The 25,432-nt window shown below is 42.2% G+C and overlaps 2 protein-coding genes across 2 annotated transcripts in view; one reads left to right on the forward strand and one right to left on the reverse strand.

The window, feature by feature from the left end:
• The window catches only part of WDFY4 (WDFY family member 4), a 116,791-nt gene that overhangs the window by 22,106 nt on the left and 69,253 nt on the right, over positions 1–25,432 (reverse strand). The window contains exons 43-50 of the mRNA XM_088528838.1: positions 20,342–20,490; positions 19,331–19,451; positions 18,164–18,249; positions 16,995–17,057; positions 6,028–6,070; positions 5,280–5,399; positions 4,554–4,671; positions 4,032–4,141 (exon numbers count right to left, since the gene is read on the reverse strand). Of these exons, the coding sequence (XP_088384964.1) occupies positions 4,032–4,141; positions 4,554–4,671; positions 5,280–5,399; positions 6,028–6,070; positions 16,995–17,057; positions 18,164–18,249; positions 19,331–19,451; positions 20,342–20,490 (810 nt within the window). The remainder of the gene's footprint in view (positions 1–4,031; positions 4,142–4,553; positions 4,672–5,279; positions 5,400–6,027; positions 6,071–16,994; positions 17,058–18,163; positions 18,250–19,330; positions 19,452–20,341; positions 20,491–25,432) is intronic.
• LRRC18 (leucine rich repeat containing 18) lies at positions 14,006–14,776 on the forward strand. Its single transcript, XM_010220836.2, has one exon. The coding sequence runs from the start codon at positions 14,006–14,008 to the stop codon at positions 14,774–14,776; it is 771 nt and encodes a 256-aa protein (XP_010219138.2).

The following is a 25,432-nucleotide window of genomic DNA, read 5'->3' on the forward strand; positions in this document are numbered from 1 at the left end:
GAGACAGACTCCCACAAAAATCCAGCACAACTTCCACATGAAAAGACCCCCTGCAGTTCCCCACAAGGTGAATTCTGACAGGCTTTTATTCTAGGACACTTTCCCACTATGCTTCCATGTGTTTTCTGTCCTTCTTCTCTACTCCACTGACAATTGTGGAGACTTTCCACATCCACTCAAGGGACTATGAGTGAAAAAGTAGCTAAAATCACATGAGAAAGCCAAGCTGGAATTAATCTGATGCACAAGGTCATCCTGCTCTTGATCATTATTAGGCAGGGACCCTTGGAGTCAAATTCAAAGCAAAATTAAAACAGAGTAGAAGGAGGACTATAAATAAATCAACAGTTAACAAGTACCTCATTGAAGCATATTAAAGGGGTTTGTATATTTAATCTGCACACAGTGTGCTGTGTCTGGTGGTGATTGATGCTTTTTCATCTTTTTTGCAGCTTTTATGAGAGCTGATGGTAATCTCCAGAGAAACAATATGATTTGTAATAAAAAGATTACCTGTATTAAATAAAAATAATATATACATAGGAAATGCTGTTAGCGCGACAAATCTAGTTAAAGATATTACCACCACGAAAAAATGTGATTTTTTCCCTGGCTGTCTAATTCATTTTAGGGAAAAGTAATATCTTTAAAACTTAAGCCTGTATTATTTATAAAGGAAGCAATAACTGATTTTCCCATTTCCTATATTAATAAATTTATTTGCATATATTTATATCAGAAATAATGAGTTTTCTCTCTCTATGAATGCAAAAACTGCACTGAAAGGGAAAAGGAGAATCCAGAATTGCCTTATGCCTTTAGAATGGAAGTCAACAAACCCTTACAGCTTTCAGTACAATGATCAGGGATACTGGTAAAAACAAGTTTTTTAAAACTACAGTTCAGCAGAGTATATAGAAAGCAACCAGTCAAAGTGATCTCTAGAGAGAAGTTAGTTCTCCTTATGTTTACAAATCCAAGCATAACTGAACCTTGATGGTGCTTTAAATCCAAAGAGCTCAAAGAGTTTCTCAGAGATCCTTATGAAGGTGCAAAGACTTACCCCCAAGATGCTGAGAATTAATTACCTGCATTTGCAAACTGTGTTTAAATGTTCTAGGGTCAGTGACAAGATAAAGAGTAAGTACCTTATTCTTGATAAGTGCATCAGAAAAACACAAGCTGAAACTGAACACCATTCAGTTTAGCTGAAATGCAACACTGATGTATAAACAAACAGGGATAAAACCTGAGGTGAAACAAAAGCAGGTGTCACTGATCATCAAGGGTATGAAGTCCTGGAGCACCTTTCCAGCAGAGACACCAAGTATAGAAACCCTTGCTGCTTTTAGGTGCTACTGAGACCAATTGCTGGAAGGAATTCTAGGACACCACTGACCAAGGGTGCTGGCTGCTGGGTGAGGGACTTGCTGAGACACAGGCACCATCCAATCTCTGTCCAGCAAACCAATACTTGACCCATTCCAGTCCTAAGTGCAAAGTACCTACAAGACCTTTCTCTGAAGTCAAATCTCCACATACTTAAATGAAACGTGAAATAACATTCTGTAAACTTCTTATATAGTTCCTTTACCAGTGACATTGCTTTCTTACTGCCTTCTTCTATGGTAAAGTACAGATTTTTTTTTTTTTTTGATTCAAGGGGAACCAAAGACACTCAAGGGGATGTTGATATGTCAACACTTTTTGTTTTTTACACGCATGCATCCAAGGTGTTGCATAGATGAGTGGACAGTGAGGTGGATTAGGAAGTGGCTGGATGGCAGGGCGCAGAGAGTGGTGATCAGCGGTGCAGAGTCTAGTTCATTTAGGCCTGTGGTTAGCAGGGTCCCCCAGTGGTCAAGTCCTTGGTCCAGTCCTGTTCAATTTATTCATTCATCAATGACCTGGATGAAGGCACAGAGTGCTCCCTCAGCAAGTGTGCTGATGACACGAAACTGGGAGGAGTAGTCGATACCCCAGAGGGCTGCGCTGCCATCCAGAGGGACCTGGACAGACTGGACAACTGGGCAGTGAAAAACCTCATGCAATTCAACAAGGCCAAGTGCAAGGTCCTGCACCTGGGGAGGAATAACCCTAGACACCAGTACAGGCTGGGGACTGACCTTCTGGAGAGCAGCTCTGCAGAGAGGGACCTGGGTGTCATGGTGGATGATAAGTCGACCATGAGGCAGCAGTGTGTCCTCGTGGCCAAGAAGGCTGATGGGATCCTGGGGTGCATTAAGAAGAGGGTCTCCAGCAGGTCGAGGGAGGTGATCCTGCCCCTCTACTCAGCCCTGGCAAGGCCGCATCTGGAGTATTGTGTCCAGTTCTGGGCTCCACAGTACAAGAGGGATGTGGAGCTGCTGGAGAGAGTCCAGCGCAGGGCCACAAGGATGATCATGGGCCTGGAACATCTACCCTACGAGGAGAGGCTGAGGGAGCTGGGTCTGTTCAGCCTGGAGAAGAGAAGGCTGAGAGGGGATCTGATCAGAGTCTATAAGTACCTCAAGGAAGGGAGTGCAGAGGATGTTGCTGGTCTCTTTTCACTGGTGGCCAGGGACAGAACTAGAGGAAACGGACGGAAACTGAAGCACCAAAAGTTCCACAGGAACTTAAGGAAAAATTTTTTAACAGTGAGAGTGACAGAGCACTGGAACAGGCTGCCCAGAGAGGTTGTGGAGTCTTCTTCTCTGGAGGTCTTCAAAACCCGCTTGGACGCAGTCCTGTGCCGCGTGCTTTAGGTGAGCCTGCGTGTGCAGGGGGTTGGACTAGATGATTTCTAGAGGTCCCTTCCAACCCTAAGCATTCTATGATTCTATGATTCTATGATTTCTTTTCTTGAGCTTCCAAACTGGCAGCTTGGGGTTTATAATGATGGCTTTTTTCTTTTTTTTTTTTCTCCTCCCTCTTCTCTAGAGATTCTGCGAACCTTTCACATCTCCCATTTCACCACCCTTCCAAAGTCTTAACTTGAGGAATACTTCTTTTCCAACCTTCTCCTGACTGACCATATGGTTCTCAGGTCTGCTGTTCATCTGACTGCACAGTAAGAGCAGACACCCAGGGAACAGAGTGAGCTCAGCTGAACATGCAGCAACATAACAGCAAAGGAATGAGAAGCAAAAAAGCAGTCAGCAATTTTAGTCAGCCTATCTCCACACAAAGTTTTCAGTGCTTTGGGTCTCGGTACCCTTTGAATGCAGCTATCCACTGAGAAATGTCAGCTATCTGCCAAACACCCATAACCAGAGCTGCAAAGCAGCCACTCAGACTGGGGACTTATTATGCATAAAAATTGTGCCAGCGAGATGGAGCAGCCTGTTGTTTACAACAGCAATAGCTGTTCCAGAGTCATTCGTGACTGCAGCTAACATATGGCTCACAGAGTGCCATAGTAAGCATTGCCTCAGGTGGTTCACTAACCCAGCATCTACTGCTGGTAGCAGCCAATATCATAGGGCTTATTACTTAATTAGCACAGTGCTTTACTTGTGTTAGTTCATTTAGAAAGAAAAAAAAAATACGAAAGACCAGATAACAGAAAACCACTTGGAGAGCTGTAGGAGACATGGCCAACCCTCACTGGGAGATAGCAGCCTAAGAAGTGCAATATCCTAACCTAGCTATCTCTAGCATTGCTCCATGAATATAGGTAGACTTCATGCCAGAGACAGCCCAATGTTCAGAGAAGTAGGAAGACATTATCTAGGTGTTTGCATGCCTGAGCTTTCTAAAAACTGTATCTCGGGATCAAAACTAAATAACCTTTCTCCTTCGAAACAACCTCCCACCCCAACAAAGAAAAAAAATCACAGAAAAAGAGCAGGCATCAATCCTGCTCCCATTAAAATATTTCAATGAATTCAGCAGCAGATACAGGATAGAGCCTTCAATGAGCCTGGTGTCCACAGAGAGCACACAGAAAATGTCAAGAGAATTAACCTCCCTTTATTAGCCAGCCACTACCGTGTGCTATGTGGCTCATAACAAGGTGTGTAGTGGTGAAGCCAAATGTCTTGCCTCCTTACCTGCAGAGAACAGAAGGTCTGTGTAAAGGGCTCCATTCGGACCAAGTAAGATGCTACTATAATTGCTGATGAATAGTGAGTACAGTAATGGCACTGGGCTGACAAGTCTCCTAGAAGTTGGACAAATCAGGTTTCAGTGCAAAAATCAACCATTTCAAGTCCATAACATCCTGTTATCATAGCAGAACTAAACAGGGAGCAGGTCTTCAAAACACTTATCTCCAAAAATCTGTGAGCAAAAGCATACCTTGCGTATGTGCATTTAATGTGCACAGTTACCACCATCTCTGTATTCTCCTATGTGCAGAAGGCACATAAGGTAGAGTTCTATGGGAGTCACTTGTCTTTAAACCCTAAGCTGCTCTGTGTCCAGAAATACAGGAATTTCCTTGGCATGTTGATACTTTAGCCATAGTTTTGTAAAGTCTTTGGATGATCATTTTCAAAAGGGATTCATCAGCATCACAAAGGGTCTGAGGGAGCCCAAGCCTCTGATATATGATAGTCTCTAAAATCACTCACCCTCACTCTTCTCTACCTCATTGTAGCGCTGGATGAACTTGTGCTTCCTCTCTGCAGTCTGAGCTCCCATGGGCTTTGACAAGTCCCGAAATGTCTGCGGACTAGTAAGGTTTAGAGTCTGAAAAACAAAATACAGCAGAGGTGGAGTCTTAAAATTCCTGGAGTCTCAAACACCATGACTAACTCCATGACTAACTCAATGACACTGACAGTGGCAAGGCTGCATTGGGAGTTTCATCTATTCAAGAAGGCCACAGATTCAGTGCTAACAGTGCAGCCGTGTATACAACTGGGGAGTGATTATGGAAACAGAGTAGCAATGAGCGTCACTTAAAGCAAGTGTTCAAAACTGAATAAAGGATTGGACAAGTTGCAAACTGTTTCCAAGAGCTGTCTCTTGCAAACCTGCATTGTCAAGAGTCACAGATGCCTGTCCCTATTTGCCTGCTGGGTGGATGCAGCCTGTGCCTAACTAGGAGTGCATTTAACTGATGTTCATCCACCTTGTTAAGGCAGAAGCTATCACAGCATCCTGAGTTGATGGCTGAGTTGAAGACAAGCCTATTCTATAACATGGTTATTCTATAAAGGATAGGTCTGGTTCAAACTATCTTAATTTTGAATCTTTGATCTAGACCCCTCTGCTTCAGTGCCATCACTGAAAAAGCCTCTATAAGGCTACTATCATAGAAAGCAGAGATATGCTGCTAAGTTGCAAGCACCTACCTGGGAGTGATAATCAGCAAGGACCCATGGAAACACAGGATACTGCATGTAGTCATTGTAGCTGCGGCCAGCCAGTGTGTTCAGGTACATGAGGTAATCAAAGTTACTGATCTCCCTCTTCTGCCAAGACAAAGAAACAACAGTTATTAAAGCCTCCTATGTAAGAGTCATCCTGAGCACTCTGTGCTTCCCCCATTCACTAGGACAACAAGTACAAACAGAGCAATCTGTCAGTCACTGCCATTCTCATTGGCACATTTTTTCATGTAAAATAATCCATTCACCAGAATCTCACTCTTCTTTTTTTGACTCTTCCTCAAACAAACCATTTGCATTTTTTTTTATACAGTGCTTTTACATCGTATTTGCAAAAAAATTCTCCCAACTGACAAGCAAGCAAAATGCACACAATCTCTGTAACAGTACACCCCAGACAACAGTCTATCAGGTACACTGATTTGCTTGAACATACGATCTGTGACAAGGTAGTCTTCAACTTGGTAGTCTTCTTTGGACTCTGCTTAAAAACGTGCATGTGATCACTCTTCATGTGCCAGACAGAAGCACCACATTTCTCTGCATTAACAGGATGCAAATATTCTGCTCCTTTTGCCAATATACTCACTTCAAGCAGTGAGAGAACAGCTTAGGCCTTGAAGCACGCACAAACTTTTCTTTATACAGACACACAGACAGGTGCTGATTTTTTTTTCTTCACTTTTCCATATAGAGCCAAGACTTAGCTTACCTGCCATTTCTGGAGCATTGTCTTTTCCCCTCCTGAGTGTTTCCTGTACAAAACAAACATTTGATTGAAATAATCTGCTTCTGAACGAGAGAGTCAACACCCTAGTTTTCTGTGCAATGCTCCCTTGTTCCCCCTGTTTTCATCCTTCAGAAACAACAGATTGCCTATACTAGGAGAATATTTATGTTTCATCACGGATCAAATCATTCCAGGATCACAGTGTGTCATTGGTTAGGTTAGTGCTGGGGAAGTTTCAGAGACCAGAGATGATAAGATACAAGGCCATAGATGATAAAACAACTGCATGAATAACTAGCTGCAATCTCATGCTCTGTACTGGATCATTCTAGAAAAAACACAAAACTAGTTTTAAAGTAGCCTCAAAGACCTAAATGCTCTAGGACCACTACAGTTTTATTGAATTTGCTGTAGTAAATTGTTGTGTGCTCTTATGATCATGTATCATTATTTTACTGCCCATTCACTCCTTTATCAGCTAACGGTGTACATTAAGGATAAGCACTAATTGTATATGTACAATTACGCCCAGTATTTTATTTCTTGCTTAAGCTCCTTCTCAGAGGGAAGTGTGTATCTGACAGAGGGATTGTACAGTCTAGGGAATAACCTAGCTTACGAACAAACAGCAAAATCCAGGAACAATTCTACCTCATGGTCTCCAATTCTTAGGCTTTGCTTACTTCTCCTGAGTACATAAAATGTAGCAATTACGTTTATAGCAACCAGGCAACACATAAAGGGATCATCCATATCAGATACTGGAAGACAGCACCTGGGCTCTGTCCTAAAAATCAATTGATTAGATGATGTTTTCAGTTGCACAATGTAAAAACTAAAAAAAGGCCATTGACTAGAGTGCAATTTAGTGGTTTCGCACCCCAATTTTTGAGCCATGTGTAACTCAACGTGGAAATTCTGAAGTGGAAAACAGACATCCTGAGCACTTAAGGTTTGCAATACAGCCCTCTTATCCTGTATGTAGATTTCAGAGAGCTTTGCAGCACTGGCTTTTCTAAATATCAGACAAACATTTGCAACTCATGCAGAGTATCTTGAACGGAAGGAGCAGGATTCCTGGTGTTGACTGAAGTATGCTTGCCCCAGAGGGACCAGGTTAAGTTCTTCCTTTTTCATGGCAGCAGACTCACAAAAAGCTACTCCTGTTAATTTTATATTTGTAACAGAATCCATAGGCAGTGAGTTACATAATGTATGGGCCTGTTCAATCCCCCCTGCTCTCCAACATTTTAGAGTGGGAGCACTATAAAGCCCAATTAAAACAACACACAGAGGACTAAACTATCCCAGTCTGTGTGTACATTATGTGAATACACTAGATATATTAAATTGGGTGTGTTTTTATGCTCTACTAGAACTACTCTTGTTTGTAGGCCTGAACTGCTAGGGAAGTCTCTCCAAGTGTCAAGACAATCCTCACTTTGCAGACCTTGGAAGTCACTATGTAACTCAGAGGGGCTGATGTGTCCACCTTATCATAACACACATGGACAAATACAGCAAATCCCCTCCAAAAGCCATCCCTCTGCTTCTCAGAGGACCAGGCAAGCAGTTCCCTCCAAGACCCCAGAGATCTGGAATTCTGCATTCTCCCTTGTTCCTTCATAGGAGCTCAGAACACACTGCAGGTATTTCTCCCTTTTTCCTAGCAATCCATAACCAAACAACATTTCTCCAGCCAACACCTCCCTGGCCAGCACAGCAACAGCTCAAAGTACATCCACAACTGGAGCTATACAACAGCAGTAAGTGCTTAAAAAAAGAGGCTCATTGGAAAAAAGAAAGGAGAAAACTACTTTATAAATGCAAATGCCTATATTTCTAGAGGGGGTGCAGCTACAGAAACCCAGGAGTAATACTTGCATATCTTATTATTGTAAGGTATTTTTAGGCAGCTTTCTTTTTGTCCTCCATTTTTCAGACATATCAAGTCTGCAAAACATGGCTGAGGTTCTCCTCAAGCAACTTTTCTTGAAGAATCATTGCACTCCAAAAGCTTTATGAGGTTAATCCTTTTTATAAGCCACAATCCAAGTTCAAACTTGGGAAAGTAGAGGTCAAGCAGAATGTCAGCTCTCTTTCCAAAGCTCTACAATCACTCTCAAACCTTGGAAAAGTGCCAGATTAGATTACGTTTGAGCAAAGGTGCAAGATCCTTCTTGTTTGAACATACGAGTTTACAGTTAATATTACACTATGCTTCAAGAAAAGAGATATAAAAAATGTATAAATAAGAAAAATATTAAAGTAAAACTATACCACAGACATGGTCCATGCCTTGTCCCCTCTTAACCAACAGAGACTACCGCTGTGCTTCTGTAGCATTCTGAACAAATCACTAGTGTACTTCATTTTAATTCCCAGCACAAAGGTGGCCGCATGGTCAGACTTGACAGCAGTGCTCCAGGTTGGATCTGCTTTGTTCACAGCACCCAGCAACCCTAGGACAGGGAAGGAAGGAAGGAACCTCCTCCATTTCTGGGACACTGCTTGCATCACATGTATTTACTGGCCTAGGTCAGACTTTTTGCTTCAAAACTGCTGCAGTCAGTTACTACAGCTTAGTGGCCCCAGCCACAGAGACCAATTCCAGTAAATTCTTATGATACAACAGAAAACACTCTCCCAGAGGCAGAGCAACAGAAACCAATGGCACTTTTAGGGAGTCACAGACAGATTAATTCAACCTGCAGCTCACACCCTCTGCTGCATTGCACAATCAATCTTCCCTACTCTATTCATGTCCATCCAAGACTCATAAATGCTGTGACATCTGACATAACTTGCAAGTTTTTTGCAGTGCACTACAGCCAAGGGAAGTGAAATAACCAAGGAATTAAAATCAACAGCTAAGATAACAAATAACTTCTAATGAGGTCCAGATCTTTTTTCTTTCTGCAAATCAAGGGCTAACACTTCCAGGAACTCCATGCAGTACAGTTTGTTTCCCTCCCACCTGAACTTGCATGCTGGAACCTAATGTTATGCTAATCATCTCCAAGGACCCAGGATTCTTGTTACTTAGGAACACAAGTTTCACAGGCTATGGAAGGAGAGCTGAATAGAAAAGGCAGTCCTTTTCAGTCCTCCTTTTTTCCCTACATACACACTCACATTCACAATAGTTTTTTGAAGGGATGACGTTTTCTTTCACGGAAGTAAGATTTTAAATTTACAGGTCTGTGAAAAGGAAATTGTCTTCTACTCCCCTACTCCAAGGGGTTTGTTTGCCAAGACTAATGCATTACCCAGAGGACAACAGACAGAGGATGACTGCACAGTAACAGACCATGGAGGCTCATCCCACGCTACTGAAAAAAATGCCGGCTTGTGACATCTGTACCTTGGCTTTTAAATCTTCGTAGCTGCTAACCGGTAAGATCTTATGCAGGGGGAGAGCCCCACAGAATTGCTTAAATGAAACATTATTTTTGTTTATTCTTGGGGGGGAAATCAATCTATAAGTGACTTTGCACTACACAAACATAGCAGCTCCAAAGTCATCTAGAAAAAAAGAAAATGAAGGAAGGAAACTTCTCAGTACCTGCTTGCTCACGGCAGAATTCAGTTCAAATCAGCCTGTTAGCAAGAGTGTGCATTTAAGAAAGTCACAGAATTAATCTCTCTTCCATAATAGGTCGTATCTAACAACAAAGAAATTGCAACAGTCCTGTGAGCAGTGAAATAAAATCCTACCCTAGTCAGATGTGCTTTGCTTCATGCAAAATCTTTAAGTGCCTGTTTTAAGATTATGTATGCCAGTTTTTCTGTAGAGGCAGCTGATGCGTAAACTGGAACACAGCTCAGGGATGCGTGGAGCAGGCGCCGCTCTGCTGCCCCAGGCAAGCCCGCTGCGCTGGGCAGGAAAGGGCTGCCTACGGCTTCGGGAAACACCGCTGCCCACCATTTCACAGCCACTCCTCGGGGCCAACACTGTCTGAAAAGACCTCAGCTAAAATCAGTGCAAAAAGAATACAGCAAGGTTCAGAATAAAGGAAAAGCAGAGGGAAAGATAGCAAGGGAGCAGAAATTAACCCTCTGGATTTCCGAAAAAAAAGACTTTTTCCAAGAGGAAACTTTTTTCACCATTCTAGTTCAAGATGGGAGCAGATAGTTCTGTGAGGCTTTTGGTGCAGGGAAAACCTCAAGGATCCTGAGCCAGCCACGTGGTGCTATAGGCAGAAGGCCTGTTCTCTTCCTGCATGCACTGTGCAAAGAAAGGATGAAGAAAAGTTCAGATAGAAGAGATGTATCAAGGTCAAAACCCATGTCTTTTTGGCACCAGATCTCCTTATGGCAGGCCCAAGATACTGTGGGTCATGACAGTGCACGAGTGTAAATGCACATTCCTTGCTTCAAAGAGACACTAATCCTAGTTCTAAGGGATCTGTTCCCTTCCTGCAATGTTCAATAACAAACAGTACTACAGAAAAGATAATGCCACAGACTTGATTTTCTCTCCCTTTCTGCATCAGGTCAGCCACAAAGTTCTGTGGCTGTGAAGTACTCTTCAAGCTCTGGTTAGCTCTGGCCTTTTAAAAGTCTAATCCAGTTCAAAGATATTATCAAGCATGGATAAAATAACTTCTAAAAAGACCAGCTTCTAGTCAATGCCCTCCTTAGTGAGACTTTTATCACCTAGTAATGCAGCACCTCCACGTGTGGGCAAAGACATACCACCAACTTCAGGGATGAACCTGGGAAGAGGGGGGGAGTGTTAGAAAAAACAGAGCTCCCTCTTGGCATCGTCATTCCGCAGGATAGTGGAGTACTCATGCACCTCTCCCCTTGCTCATCCAGGAGATGCATCATGAGCATGAGACTGAACAGGCACAATTAACATTTACAGCAAGGAAGGCTCCTGTGATTCCTGAATTTTTAATACCAGTGGCTACAGAACTGGAGCCCTCTTATGCAGAGCTAAAGAAAATGAGGCAGAGCTAAGTAAGCTCCATTATCTCCAGCTGCAGCCCTGAAAACCGTTGATAATTAGTTTACAAGCACGCAGACAAGAAACCTCCTCATTCCCTTTGAGCTGCCCAGTGTGCCACAGTCTGTCTGCAAGACTCGTAACTCCATCTCCAGGCTTGGAAATCACCTTTTTGCAAGTTTGAAACTTGCCTCCTTCTTTTAACCCAAAGGAAACAGCACTAGGAAAATGTGACTGTCCCTTAGAGACCCATATTTCCTGATCATATTAAAGGTCCAAGGTTAAGATTTTAAAAAAAACTGAGAGATATCTGACCTTACCTTCAGGTGGTTAAGTATCTTTCAAGTCTGGGTATTACACAGTGTATCATACAAGGAGGCCTATATTATTCTGCTCTCTTCAAGGAAATTAAACTGATCTGTTACCTTGGATTTCTTAACTCTCTAAAAACTCCAGCATCAAGCTGCACCACAACTCAGTGTAGGTCATTGACAGAAGTGCCCAAAATTTTAAATTAACAGCCTTAAATCAACAGCCCTGAATGTGGCATTCAGCTTTCTACAGCAGGCTCCCTCTAGCGTTCCCAGGACTGGAGAGCACAGTAACACCAGCCCTGGGAGACAACATCAACAGAGAGCTCATTTCTGGCCACTTAGCAATTAAAAAGTAAAACAAACAAACAAAAAAACTGTGTTCTGGATCAAAACAAAGAAACCTTTTCACCTGTATTTTCACCTAAAAGTTTTTTTTTTTTTTTTTTAGGTACTGAACAAACTTTTCCTGCGGACAGTCTTAAGGATGTCTTGTTTTATATTTAAGTTTTAAAAAAGCTTTTTCTTTGAGGCTCCCCTCCTTTTTTTTTAATGCATGCCTGGTTGAAGAAACTCACTGATCAACATACATCAAACATTTTGGTCAACTCATTCAGGTTAAAAAAAAAAAAGCAAGTTCATACAAGCAAAACTGTTGGATCCAAAAATCACCAGATTCACTTCAACTGAGGGAAGCAAGAGGCCCAGAAAGCCTCTTTCCATCCTGCCAAAGTGTTAGGCAGTTCCCATCAGGTCCAGAAAAGGACTCGGGTGAGTTGCCAGAGCCCTTTGGCTTATACAGGATGCACTGTCTCCTACAATGTCAATTTGAAATTTACATCAGCTCCTTAAAATAACAGAGAATTTGGGCTTGGGAGGCTTACCTTTTTTTTTGTTTTAAATGCTATCTGACATCCAGAGCTGCCTGACAATTCTGGGCAAATTATAATATATATATGGTAGTGTCCACATGGGCAGAGAATGCTTAATTTTCCAAAACTACTTAGACAGTACTTCTTGGCCTTAATTCCCCAGCTACTCTATGTTCCAGAGGCCCTGCAAGGATAAATACTGTAAAGAGTGAGAAGCCTCCAGTTAATTTGGTGATATGACCCTATATGCATTGATGAAAGATGGAGAAATGGGGGACTGGTAGGCATAAAAAGATTTCACTGTGTTTATTTTTTTATTTAAAAGAATAACAGAAAGATTGAATTTTTGACTATAACCTCAGGGGCTGGTTTCAGTAAGACTGACCCTACTGTGCTGCTTCCAGGACTTTCTGAAGCATCTGCCTCAATATAAGAGCACCCACGAGGGCAAGAGGTAGCTGGCACACATTCCCCTTGATGCTGCATTATTTTGGCTATGGCATGTGACTGAAAAGCTGAAATGCCTTATCTGTAGCCTGAGCTTCCCCTTCATGTACTCACACATGATTAATGAGTAGCTAAAAAGCCTGAAGGGTTTGTAATGAAGTCTTTCTAATAGGGAAGTATGTTGTAGACAAATCCATATTTTGTCCGAAACGAGCATTCATCAAAGCTGTGATTTGACTCCACAATTAAATGCCAGAGCACCCAGACCCTCCTGAGGTTAGCCAGCTGTAACCCGCACTCTGCTCTGCTCTGCCTGGGACAGACACTGTCATCCATATTCAGGAAGTCAGCTCATTTCATTTGTCACTTGCCATATTAGCTGTATTTGATGACCTTCAATCTTAGAGACAATTTCTCCAATCCTGAGATTTCAATGAACTTGTACTCAGACAGGCCTCAATTCAACAAAGGACCTAGCACATATTTAACACTAGAATGAGTCCAGAGCATGACCAGAGCACCTACACGTGTGTTTTGAGGGTAGAACACAAGCCATCCATCCCAAAGCATGTGAGGAAATACAGAATACCCAGAGTGTGTCCTTGAATACACAAAGGCGGCAGTGGAGCCAGGGTTTAACACGTCATGAGGCAGCCCAACACTGAGGCCGCTGCAGTCAGCCCTGCAGCAGTGTGTAGGCTGTAAGCAGAGCTGGTAATCCTGGGAGCACACCATGTTTCTGAGGAGTCAGTTAAAGCAAAACACTTAATGGCCAGTTCTAAACATTTAACTGACTGGGGTAGGACAGTTTTGTTTGTTTGTTTGGTTTTCCCAGCTGTGCCCAGAGGCCAGATCCTGGGTCCATTAACCAACCTATCTGCAGATGCCAGGTCTGTGTAGAAAGCAGCCTGTTGGTCTGGTAGAAGAACAACAAGTTGGGATAGATTCTTTTAGCACAGTCCCCAAGGACTGGACTGAGACCCACCATACATTTCATTCAGGTCCTCAAACAGCTAATGGATGATTAGCTTCATTACATGCTGGGCTCAAACCAGTATCTAGAGATGAGAGAAAATTTTTCCCACTTGCGATACTTGCAATTTTACCTTTTAATACTTGCACTGCACTGCAACACACTATTATTTTACTGCATATAACACTTGCATTACAGAGCATCATAATTTCAGTAATTCACAACACTTCCAAGAAGAGTTGTAGTTACAGTGCTGGAAAGTGCGATCCAGAAAAAGGGAAAGACTTCTCCAGAAGTCACTTGCTCATTTCTGACTAAATCGTTGTTTTGTTTGAATTAGGGGGAAACAGCCACTGCTTTCAAAGGCTCCATCCACAGAATTTGGCTCATCTCTCTCAGTAGAGAAATGGCCAAGGGGAAAGGAAAAGGCCAAAAAGGGAAAAGGATCACTTTGAAAACTGCCAAAAACTCCATCAGGATCACTTTCGATGGAAGGCGCCGTCTTGACTTAAGCAAGATGGGTATCACCACCTTCCCCAAGTGCATTCTGAAACTAGATGATGTGGATGAGCTGGACTTGAGCAGAAACATGTTAAAAAAAATCCCAGATAGCATCCAGAAGTTCCAGAAACTGCGCTGGCTGGACCTGCACAGTAACCAGCTCGAGGAGCTGCCTGAGGGAATAGGTATGCTCCAAAACCTTGTCTACCTGAACCTAAGTAACAACAAGCTGACCACCAAAAATCTGCCAGTGGAACTGAACCTCCTCAAGAACTTGCGCACTCTTAACCTTGGCTTGAACCGTCTTGACAACATCCCCACCACCTTCGGGGCCCTGAAGGAACTTAAGGAAGTAAGTCTCTTTGACAACTTCTTGACTGCCATTCCAAACAGCGTGGCAAAGCTCCCCAAGCTCAAGAAACTGAACGTAAAGAGAAATCCTTTTCCCGATCCAACACAACAAGAAGAGCCTGTTGACTCCATAAAACGCACAGAAACTCTTTACTTAGTGCAAGAGAAAGACCTGTGCTGTTCCTGCCTGAAGATGTGTCAGGATGAAAGAGACAAGCTGAACAAGCTAAAAAACACAATACCCAGCTCCTCGAAGAAGCCCAATTTCCCTTCCCTCCTTACACCCAATTCCACTGCAAAGGAGAACCAAGAACAATGGAGATAAGACGCAAACATGCCTGGTATTTACCAAGGCACTCCACAGAGCTGCACCATAAAATCTAGCCCAAGTTAATAAACATCTGTCCTCCTCCTGCTTCCATTTTCCTGCAGTTCTCATCCTTTATAGACTTGCTCAGTTTTAGGAGCTGCAGATCTGCATGGTCTCTAAAACTAAATCCAAAACAACTGAAACAGATGTATACTTGGGAAAGAATTCATCAGAAGGACTATTCCCTAGCATCCAGGCCTGTTCCTACAACACTTCTTGTGGTTTTTTTAGTCTCAGGTTTGGTGTAGGTGCGACTAAGAAATACAGCAAGAAATACAGTGAGTGTTCAATGTATGTTTAGTGAAATGTTCACAAAGTTTATTTTATTTATTTATTTTCACAAAGTTTGTTTATTTTTTTAAACACTAACTCCACTGCAAGCACTGAGCCCCACACATTAGTAATTTATTTTCATAGCGTGAGAAACAACAAAACTAGTCTCAGTGAATACCTTTTGGAGGAAAAGGACTGGACCTTCAGGACTGGCTCAGAGAATCTCAAATAGGTGCCCCTAGCACAGTAACCAGGAGTCAGTTCTAATTCAGAGGCAGCAGCCACTGAATGCACTCTCAAGCAGGGCTGTCTGGCACCAGAATAACTAAGCAATGAAGTTGCAATGTGCAAAGCTGAACAGCTTATGCTGGTTGCTATCACGGGGCCAGACTCTGCAGATGCTAGTTATAGGGGACTCAGGGGAACACACAGTACCACTGTGGCCGGATGCAGTGTTATCTGAAGTGCACAGCACAACCGGACCGCTACTTGCCCTGGCTGCATTTTCCCTGCTTCTGAATCTCCCTTCAAGAAGGGAGGGAAGTAGGGAAAAAAACCTGTTCTTTTGAAAGTTCCTGAGCGTGTCACCTAGGCTTCCCGTTCCTCATCACTTTTTTCCAAGACCCAAATGTCATCTGGTGAACTGACGATATCAAGTCTGCTGTCCACACAGTAATTTTAGCTCTCGACTCATATGCATGCACCTGAGTGCACACATTCACTTGCTCAAATCACACACCAAGTGCTGCCAGCTCAGAGACAATATACAGATGCAAGCAGTGAGCATATTATCAAAGCAGTCAAGCATTACACAAGTGCTGGTTGCGGCCGCAGCAACATATGGTGGTGGCAGACATGTAAGTATGTTTAAATGAAGAACAAAATGCCAGGGGCGAAGCACTCACTAGTCCAGTAATAGCCTGTTATCATTTTTAAATAGCTACAGTAGAGACTGGAAGCCAGAATTCCTGTACTTTATTCCCAATGAGAAAGAGGGAAAACTGATATGGGATTTCCCAGAAATGCTACTATTTCAATATCACAGGCTACCCTGATCATTTCCTCTTTCCATATCTCAGCTTTGTAATCATCAGTGGCATGTCTGGGCAAAGACAAATCTTGGCTCAGCAGGAAGACTTAGGGGAGTCAGACATTGCTCCTTAGACTGGAAAGCAATCCCTTGTGCTGCCCATGAATTCTGATTCAGAAGTAGATCCAGCATGCAACCAGGGACAAAATAAATTCATCGAGTTCTCAGTCCTTCAGACCCCAGAGTGGAGCTTGGTAAAGGGAAACACATCACTCAAATACTGAACATACTGGTTAGGTACTTAGGGCTACATTTCTCAGAACAACAACTTGAAAGAGTTACAGGTTATACAAGTAACCCATGGTCAGTATTAGAGCATGCTCTGAAACATGTCCCACTTCTGCAAGAAAACTTGCTTTTCCTGCAGTGGTAAATGTGTAGGACAACAAGTTGGAATCTCCACTGCACAGGTGCTATAAGAAGTGCCAAAACATCCACATGCACCTCTGTCACTGTCTATCCTAACCACACACTAAAGAGACCATTACACAGAAGCATTAAGGATTAGCTCTCTAGCCTCTTTCCCACACTAACCATCTATATAGAGTTTACCAATAAAGTCATATTAAGAAGGTAATAATCAATCAACTATGCACAGTCAGCTACATAACATATTCCTCATGTCTCCATACCAAAGCCACTACACACTAGAATGCTTTTCAGAGTTTTGGGGATACCTTTCAATCTTTAAAATAGGAGGTACGAATAGGTAGAGTTTTTAGGAGCTTTTTTTTAAAAGTACAAGTTATTCATACAAGTCATTCAACAGTTATAGGTGTTATCTACAGACTTCCATTTCCCATGTTTTACCTTATATTCAGGGACTCTTCTGTTATGCCTTTGGACTTCAAATTAGGTTGGAAAGAACAAAATCTGAAGGAAATATAAAACAAAACATTACCATAATTTAAGCAGATATTCTGTACTATTACACACCACATTTTATATAATCATTTACATATATACACACACACATTTAAACGTCCTTACAACAACCTCCATCCTGATTGACACTAGATCATAGAATCATAGAATTGTTAAGGTTGGAAGGGACCTCCAGAGATCTTCTAGTCCAACCCCCCTGCACACGCAGGGTCACCTAGAGCATATGGCACAGAACTGCATCCAAGCGATTTTTGAAGATCTCCAGAGAAGGAGACTCCACAACCTCTCTGGGCAGCCTGTTTCAATGCTCTGTCACTCACATTGTTAAAAAATTTTTCCTTAAGTTCCTGTGGAACTTTGGGTGTTTTGGTTTGTGGCCATTACCTCTAGTTCTCTCAGTGGCCACCACTGAAAAGAGACCAGCACCATCCTCTTCCCTGCCTCCCTTGAGGTACTTATAGACACTGATCAGATCCCCTCTCAGCCTTCTCTTCTCCAGGCTGAACAGGCCCAGCTCCCTCAGCCTCTCCTCATAGGGCAGATGTTCCAGGCCCCTGATCATCCTTGTGGCCCTGCGCTGGACTCTCTCCAGCAGCTCCACATCCCTCTTGTACTGTGGAGCCCAGAACTGGACACAATACTGCAGATGTGGCCTCACCAGGGCTGAGTAGAGGGGCAGGATCACCTCCCTCGACCTGCTGGAGATGCTCTTCTTAATGCACCCCAAAATCCAATCTGCCTTCTTGGCCACAAGGGCACGCTGCTATCTCATGGTCAACTTGTCATCCACAAAACATTTCAAAAACTGAGATTCTGACCCAAGGCAAAGGTGCAAGACAACAAAAACAGATATTTAATGTTCAGAAAGTGCCCATTGCCTCAGTTTCTTTCTTGAATTAGATCTCGATTTGACACACAAGGCTGTGACTGCTTGATCTGTCAGTTGAGTTGAAAAAATAACAACAATAAAAAAAGCGAAGTGTTCTCCTGCCCCCAAGGCAGTACAAGTTAGACCTCTGAAGCCAGGATAAGCAGGGGTAGCTGATCAGCAGCACAACCTGGGTGCTCCCTTGATATTAAAAAGTAGCAATTACCTCTTAAATATCTTATTTCTGTCGCTGTCATGAAAGACAAGAAACTTGGAGTAGCCATCTTTGAAGAATATTTCCAAGGCAATTTCCTAGAAAGGTAAAAAAATTACAGCAAGATGATCTGCAGAGCAAAACCTGGTGCTGCAAGGAGACCATCACTATCTGCCCAATTCTTCAGGGCTTTTGTAGCAACTGTGAGGAGTCCACCAAGCGCTCTCTGCAGGAAGTGAGCCTAACACTTGCAGATTGCCCCAACCACTAGGACATACTGTATTCTGAAAAAAAGGCTTATTACTAAAACTGCCCATTCTGTACACACAAATAAAGTAAAATAGGGAAGAGTGCAAATGACTACTATACAACATCACATCACAAGACCATTATCAGCATTATATTTTTCATCTTCTGAATTTTGAAATGATTTTTTAAATTCTCTGTTGAAACCCATTCTTCCAAAAATAGATTCTACTGAACAGGTCAAAGTTATGCCTGTTTAAAAAAGTCCATACTACTGTCAAACAAAATCAACAAGTTGTTTTTTAGCACATACCTAAATGCTCTAGAAGTACAGACTCTGATGCAGCAGGGAGCTCCAGCTATAACACTTACATGATTCTCATCCCAGGACTGTCTAAACCAGACAAAACTAAGTATGTTCAAGGCCACTGGTTTGGGGTATCACAGAACAGGACTCAAATTTTCTGCTCAAACTTATGATTCACAAGTGACTCACATTTGACTTACATGTACACAATTGACTTAACCTGAAAGTTATTTCAAAAGGCTCAGAGTAAATGGGTTAAAAATATCTATATCTGCTGGGATCTGAGGATAACTGGAAACTAAACACCTGCTGAGAGCTTTGATCAAAACACAGGAAAGTGGCTTGAAGACTTATTTTTAAAAATATCGAGATAAACTCTGAAGAACATAATCAGCCTAACAACTAATGAGCCAACCACTCCAGAGAGGGTGCTTAAGCACTCTGATGAATATAGGAAGGAGTTTGTATTACTGAAGGCTAATGAAGCAGTGATGGGAACAAAACTGTTCTGGGACATGAGCAAAGAAATCTCAGCAGCCTAAGTAGAAATTGTGCAAGTATTTCTCAGTCATGTCTTGACTGCAGTTGCAGCTTTCACTCAAATGACGGAGCAGACTAGTTCCTACCTGCAGAAGAAAGCGCATCAGGTGAATCTCTTTTATGTCATCATATGAATAACGGGAACACCTCTGGTCTCCCAAAGCATGATCTTTATGGCATAAGTTGAAAATGAATGGATCACTGATGCTGGAACAGGAAAAAATCAAAAGAAAAATGGAGAAGGTTGAAAATAAAGACCAGAGAACCCTCATGAACAAACAAATCTTTCACAACTTTCCAAAGAACAATAAGAACACTAAGAGAACTCCAAGGTTGAATAGTTAACTAGCTAATAATGTAGGAATTAATTTCTACTTTAGGTCAGTATGTACTTCTAGTGCTATCTACAGCCAAGTCTACAGCAGTAAGCAAGTCCCTTAGAACCACCACCACTCCCAGTCCAATTGATTCTTATGTCATCTGATCAAACTGACTGATATTGGATTTAGAAAGAATCGGATGCAGAACAGACAGTCAGGAGTAAAAACACTGAGTTACTCATTGTCCCACTGGGCTTTGCACATGAACACACAGTATGAGCAAAGAGCTAAGTCTGACAGGCCCATTTTCGATATCGATCAGTATCAATAAATCATGAGTCATAAAGATGATACCAGTGTGCCAAATATTAATTATGATTCTCTATATCTTGGAGAAACAAACAAGAACTTATCAGCCAATGATCCTGAAGGCTCTTGTAATGACTGTTCCATATGAATAAAAGATGGGAGTTAGTCAGAAAAAAACATTAACACTTTAAAAGAATTGGCAAAAAAAAAAAAAAAAATCGACATATGCATGTGTTAGACTGAACCCACCATCTCCATCTCTTGGAGCTGACAGTCCTTATTGCCCCACCACAGGCCTGGGCAGGCACCTGCAGTTGATTACACTAAACAATTCTGCAGACAGATGGGAAGGAGTGCAGTTTTCTTGCTGTGCTAATATCCATCTTGATATGTCCCAAAGTATGTGCAACTCCTAAGGTTGCATCTGCCAATACCAAAGCAAAGCCCCATGAGGAAAGAAAAACTCACCTGGACAAGCAGTGCCGTGCACAGTAGACCTCTTCCAGTGGGGATAACACAAAGCACTCACAGATGTAAAAGTGTGCTTTGCCAAAGAGCAGCACTCCTTCCAATGCTGTGTGCCCCTGCACAATTGCCATGGAGCATTTGAATGTGATCTAGTATGGAACCAAAAATATTGAAATCATAAGTAGGTAACACAGGTGGATAACAGGGAACAAGACTCAATGATCCAGAAGGATCTATGTTTTGTACTGAACCAGCTGCCATCTCAACTGGCAGCTCTATAGGGAGGCAGTCCAAAATAACCATGTAGCAGCAGTGCATGATGCAATGGTAGTGGGAGTACCCTTCCCCCCAGAAAATCTCTCCCTTCCCTGTCTATCCAGGGCTGTATTAAACACCACCACCACGAAACCAAGGAGCCTGAAAGTATTACAGAACCCTGTCAAACTGCCAAGTGGGACCCCTACTATGCAGGCAGGGTGTTGAAGCACTGAGGAAAGCAGCAACTTACGCAGGATCATGAGGAAAACCAGGGGCATCCCATGGAATAAATCTCATCTCTCATGGGATGCTAATTGCAACTACTTGTATCATATCATCTTATCATTAGCAAAAGCACCTTACAATGGCAAGTCTTTATATTTCATCGTGGTAGATACAAAAGCAGTACATCTGCACAGCATTTCCCATACCATTTTGTCAGGTTGCATCATCCTTAAAGGAAGAGGAGGAACCTCTGCTATTGAATGCTTGCCTCCGTACAGGATCTGGATGGTAATGACTTTTAAGTGGGTAACACTGGCGGATGCACAAACAGAAGCACCATGCTCAGACACCCAGTAGAAATGTTGCTGGGACAAACCAAGTAGCCATCTAGTGATTAAAGCCTTTGTACAAATCCCTAGTTAGTTCAGCAGCCAGTAACTGGGCAAGTTTCTCAGTATCTCACACCTGGGATCAGCACTTTCAGTGGAGCTTCACATAATCCTGCCAAATACCCAGTGGGGCCTCTGATACAACAACTGAGCAGCCACACACTCAGTTCACTAAAAAGGAAGCAGTTGCACATGGCAAGCTGCCATTATACACCCTGTTATAACAAATGCACACACACAAACATGTGTATGCGTGCCTGTGTATGCATATATATATGTTCAAAATACAGAGAAAAGGCAATTACTTTCATCTAGATTCCAGTGAAATCTTGAAAAAACATCTTGCAGAAGGATTCTGGTGAGTAAAGAACAAGGAAAGGACCCAATACTCCAGGTATTTATTTCCCCATGTCCAGCTGGTTTAGCACACAGTGGATGGAAATCTCGGCACACAAAGGTTTGAAAGCTCAGCAACACAATGCTCCTTGCATCAGCATTTCGCCTTCCTGTATCATAAAGGAGGCCAGTCAAAATCCATGAGTCTGATTCCAGTTGTCTTAAAAGACTTGGCTAAATATTGCGGAATAGCTGAAAAACTCCCTCTGGTGTCCTAAGACTGAGGCTAAGTCTCATGTATTTTTTTTCTTCCTCCTGAGCCAATCAACTTGGCCCATAAACTAGAGGAATTTCTAACCTTAAAGTAAAACATCTTGGGATTTTTTTTTTTTTTCAACAAAAATTCTTCAGTTGTATATGGCAGTTCACAAAAAGCGCTCTTGGGAACTGACCACTTTTGATAAAGAAAAGAAAACCTTTAATCTGAAACAGTTTTGATGGCTGGAACATGGGACAGGAGAGAAACAGACTGATGCAGAGATTAGAAGAGGCCATTGACTTGGACACTTGTCTGGGCTGTGGAAAACTAAAGCACAAATTTGAATTTTAAATTCAAACAGGAATTATTTGAGAAGAGCTATCTTATCATCTAGAGCCATGAAGATACTAACTTCTCCTGTCTATTTATTCTATTGTCCTTGTATACTTGGCTCTGAAAGAGCAAACACTCCAGTGGTTAGAGCATTCATTCAGGAGGACTGAGGTTAACTTACTGCTGTCACCCTCTGGACCAGGACTTTACACCAACCTCTTCCATATACCCAGGGAGGGGGCAGAGCCAGTCACCAGTCTGCTGGTCCAGCCTGAGATGGAACACACACGTTCTCTTTGCAAAAATCCCTTCAAACATTCATACTAACACAGGATATTAACATTCCAAAACATTAAAATACTATTTCACATACTAATAAAATTGCTTGCTGCCAAGATCCTCCTTAAAAATCACAACATTCCTAAAATGCCTAAAATCCAGATGTGAATGTAAAATTTTGCAGTCTGAGTCCATTCTAAATTGTAAGGACCAGAGAAGGATCATGCAAAGGGACCTGATCTGAGAGATGCTTACACGATGGGAGAAGTTTGATTGTTCAGAAATCTTGACCAAAGTTCTGGGCAAAACAGAGACCAGTATGCAAAGTATCATGAAGTCTATTATTCTCTAGAGAACTCAATGATTTTCACCATCCTCTGCTAAATTTTCCAAGAGCAGGAGACCTCTGTTGTCCTGGGCAAATGCAAGAGTGGCCCCAGAGACAGCACTGGTTCTAGTAAAGCACATGAAGTTTCCATCTTACTGTGACAAGGTTACTAAGGGCAGGTCTGGTTCTCCTGAACCTGCCTGCGTCTACTTTGCTCTCTGCCTTCATTCCTACTTTACTCTATTTCCAAAAACAAACCCACGATCTCCCTTGCCTCTACCCCCAAACGCCCACAGGCTGACAGGTCAGCTGAAAGAGCCACACAGTTCTGCAAGTTTCCAGTCTTGGATATCAGCATACCTTGGTGAAGCTATTACTGTTTTTTTTTTTTTTTTTTTTTAGATTCAATCCAGAGTGAAAACTGTATGAAATGGGAATTCAGAAGGACAATTATTATTTTTATCAATATTTAAAATTGACATAAATATTAAATGTATTTATAAATAATTGAAATAAATATTGTTCCCACAGTTACAAATTAAGCACTCCTTTTCACATTTTTTTTTAATCCAGTTGCAGTAGATGGGGTGGAAACAGAAGGATGGTTTCATAGTGAATATTAAAAAGTCTCTGAAAAAGAAGAAAATCTCTCCCCTCTCCTCCCTTTTTTACTCCATTTTTTTCCTAAGAGAAAGCTAGCATTTTTCAATCAAGTTCCTGCAGATCCCATGGGAATGGATGTCTCTGTAGGGACACGCCAACCACAGGACTCTCAGAACTTGAGTGCCTACACACCATTATGTGGTTAGAGACATCTATGCTTGCACTGAGAATACTGAGGGATTCTGCTCACATTAGCAAACCACAGGGCTTCCTGAGATAATTAAATAGCAAAAAGATCCCTTCTTCCCAAATGGAAGGTAACTGAATGTTGAAGCATCAGGCAGCTGTGTAAAATAGCTAAACAGACACAGAAGGTTGAGATCCAGACCTCCTAAAAAAGTTACCTTTGGAAATCCTCTTCTGTGTGAGAGCACAGTTTACACAATTTAGCCCTTTAACTCTGGTGGCATTTTCTTTATCATTATTGCTATTATTTTGTTCAGTGGCACACTGGGGCGTCAAGGCAGACAGAAGGACAGGACAGACAAGAAAACACACCACACAATAAAGGTTATCAGGGCTGGGAGCAGAACAGGCAGACAGGGAAGACCTGGGCAGAGCCCAATGTCATGACAGAGGTTAAATGCCACCCAGAAGAATTGCAGCTGATAGTCTAGATACCTTGCAGTTGGCAACAGGAGTCAAATCTTACAATTCCTGAAGCTTTATCCTGGGTAAAGGTGGTTGCACAACATACAAGATGGAAGGCATGCAGATGAGCCTGAGAGCCTGAGCACAGCAGGAACACGGCAACACCACAGTTTCAGGTTGTACTGGAAACACTGCCCACATGAGAAATTTAAACTAGACATGCCAGAGATCATCTGCATGTGTCTGAGGCACACAAGATTGTCAAGGGGGCCTGCTGGTGACCATTGGCATGGTTTGGGACAAGTGAGGACTTTGGGACTGCATTTAGGGCAGGACTGGGACAGACTAATGGACCTGCAAAACAGAAGGGGGTTGGAGGAACGAGAAAAAGCACCTACCTCCTTCTCAAACCTTAAACCCTAAGCCCAAATATGCTGCCTCCTGCACTCCAGTATCAGTAAACAGTGCCAAATCCATTTCTTCATTTCATATCATCTCCCCCAACAGAATTAAATGTCTGCACTGTTAGAAACACCAGAGCCCATGGGCTGAGCCAGGTCTTCCCATTTGGAGTAGAGGCTTCATTTTATTGCAGGTGACTAATACAGATCTGACAAAGAGGTGTATTATAGAACCTCCACCAGGACAGTCTTGTACCTACAGGGTCTTGATCTGAAACACAAGTCAGCCTGAAATTACCATAGATTAAATAAAAACTTTCCTTTTCTGTTGAAACAGGACAGAATTCAGTCCATCAGCTACTAGAATCATTAATCAATGATGCAAAGGTGACAGAAAATAATTGAATAATTACCTTCTAAGGTATTGCCTAAAGCCCTGCTTCTCTTGATTGCTGTGTTCACTCAAATGGATGAAGGAATTAAGGCTACAGGCTTACCTTTTGCATTTTTTTTCTCCTTTCCTTGTTTTTGAGAATAGCTGTTTTTAACTGCATCTGGTTGCATTTAAATGACCACTCATAAAATCATACCCACACTGGAATTCAGCAGCCAGGTTTCCAAAGGAATTGCATGTTCAAAGATACAAACAACTCTTGCAGAATTTTCAAAAACAACTGATGTTAGCCATATATTCCTACCAATTCCAGCAGCATAATAGGGTTCCTCCAAGTAAAAATACAGTGCAAAAAAAAAAAAAAATCACAAAACCATGTCACCAGACCACTCTTCCCCCAGTCACACATCCTCCCGAGCACCGCATTTTACAGAATGAGAACACATGAATGGTTATTCCAGGTTCATTCATATGTCTGTCTAACAGCTATCCTGCATCTCGGCAACAAAAGCTTAAGGAAAGAATATAAGAAACATGCTACAGACGGAGTGATTTTTACCTTTAAATGTACCTGCTCAGAGATCAGTGGCTTAGGGACTTCCTGAATTCAAGTCCCTTCTTCCTCCTTGCTGCCA

This window comes from Tinamus guttatus, unplaced genomic scaffold (genome assembly GCF_059628265.1).
Source record: "Tinamus guttatus ecotype Peru unplaced genomic scaffold, ASM5962826v1 Tinamus_guttatus_pri_ptg000314l, whole genome shotgun sequence".
NCBI lineage: Eukaryota > Metazoa > Chordata > Aves > Tinamiformes > Tinamidae > Tinamus > Tinamus guttatus.

What these genes read in the sequence shown, in the direction of transcription:
- LRRC18 (XM_010220836.2), top strand. Translation starts at nt 14,006, where the DNA reads ATGGCCAAGGGGAAAGGAAAAGGCCAAAAAGGGAAAAGGATCACTTTG.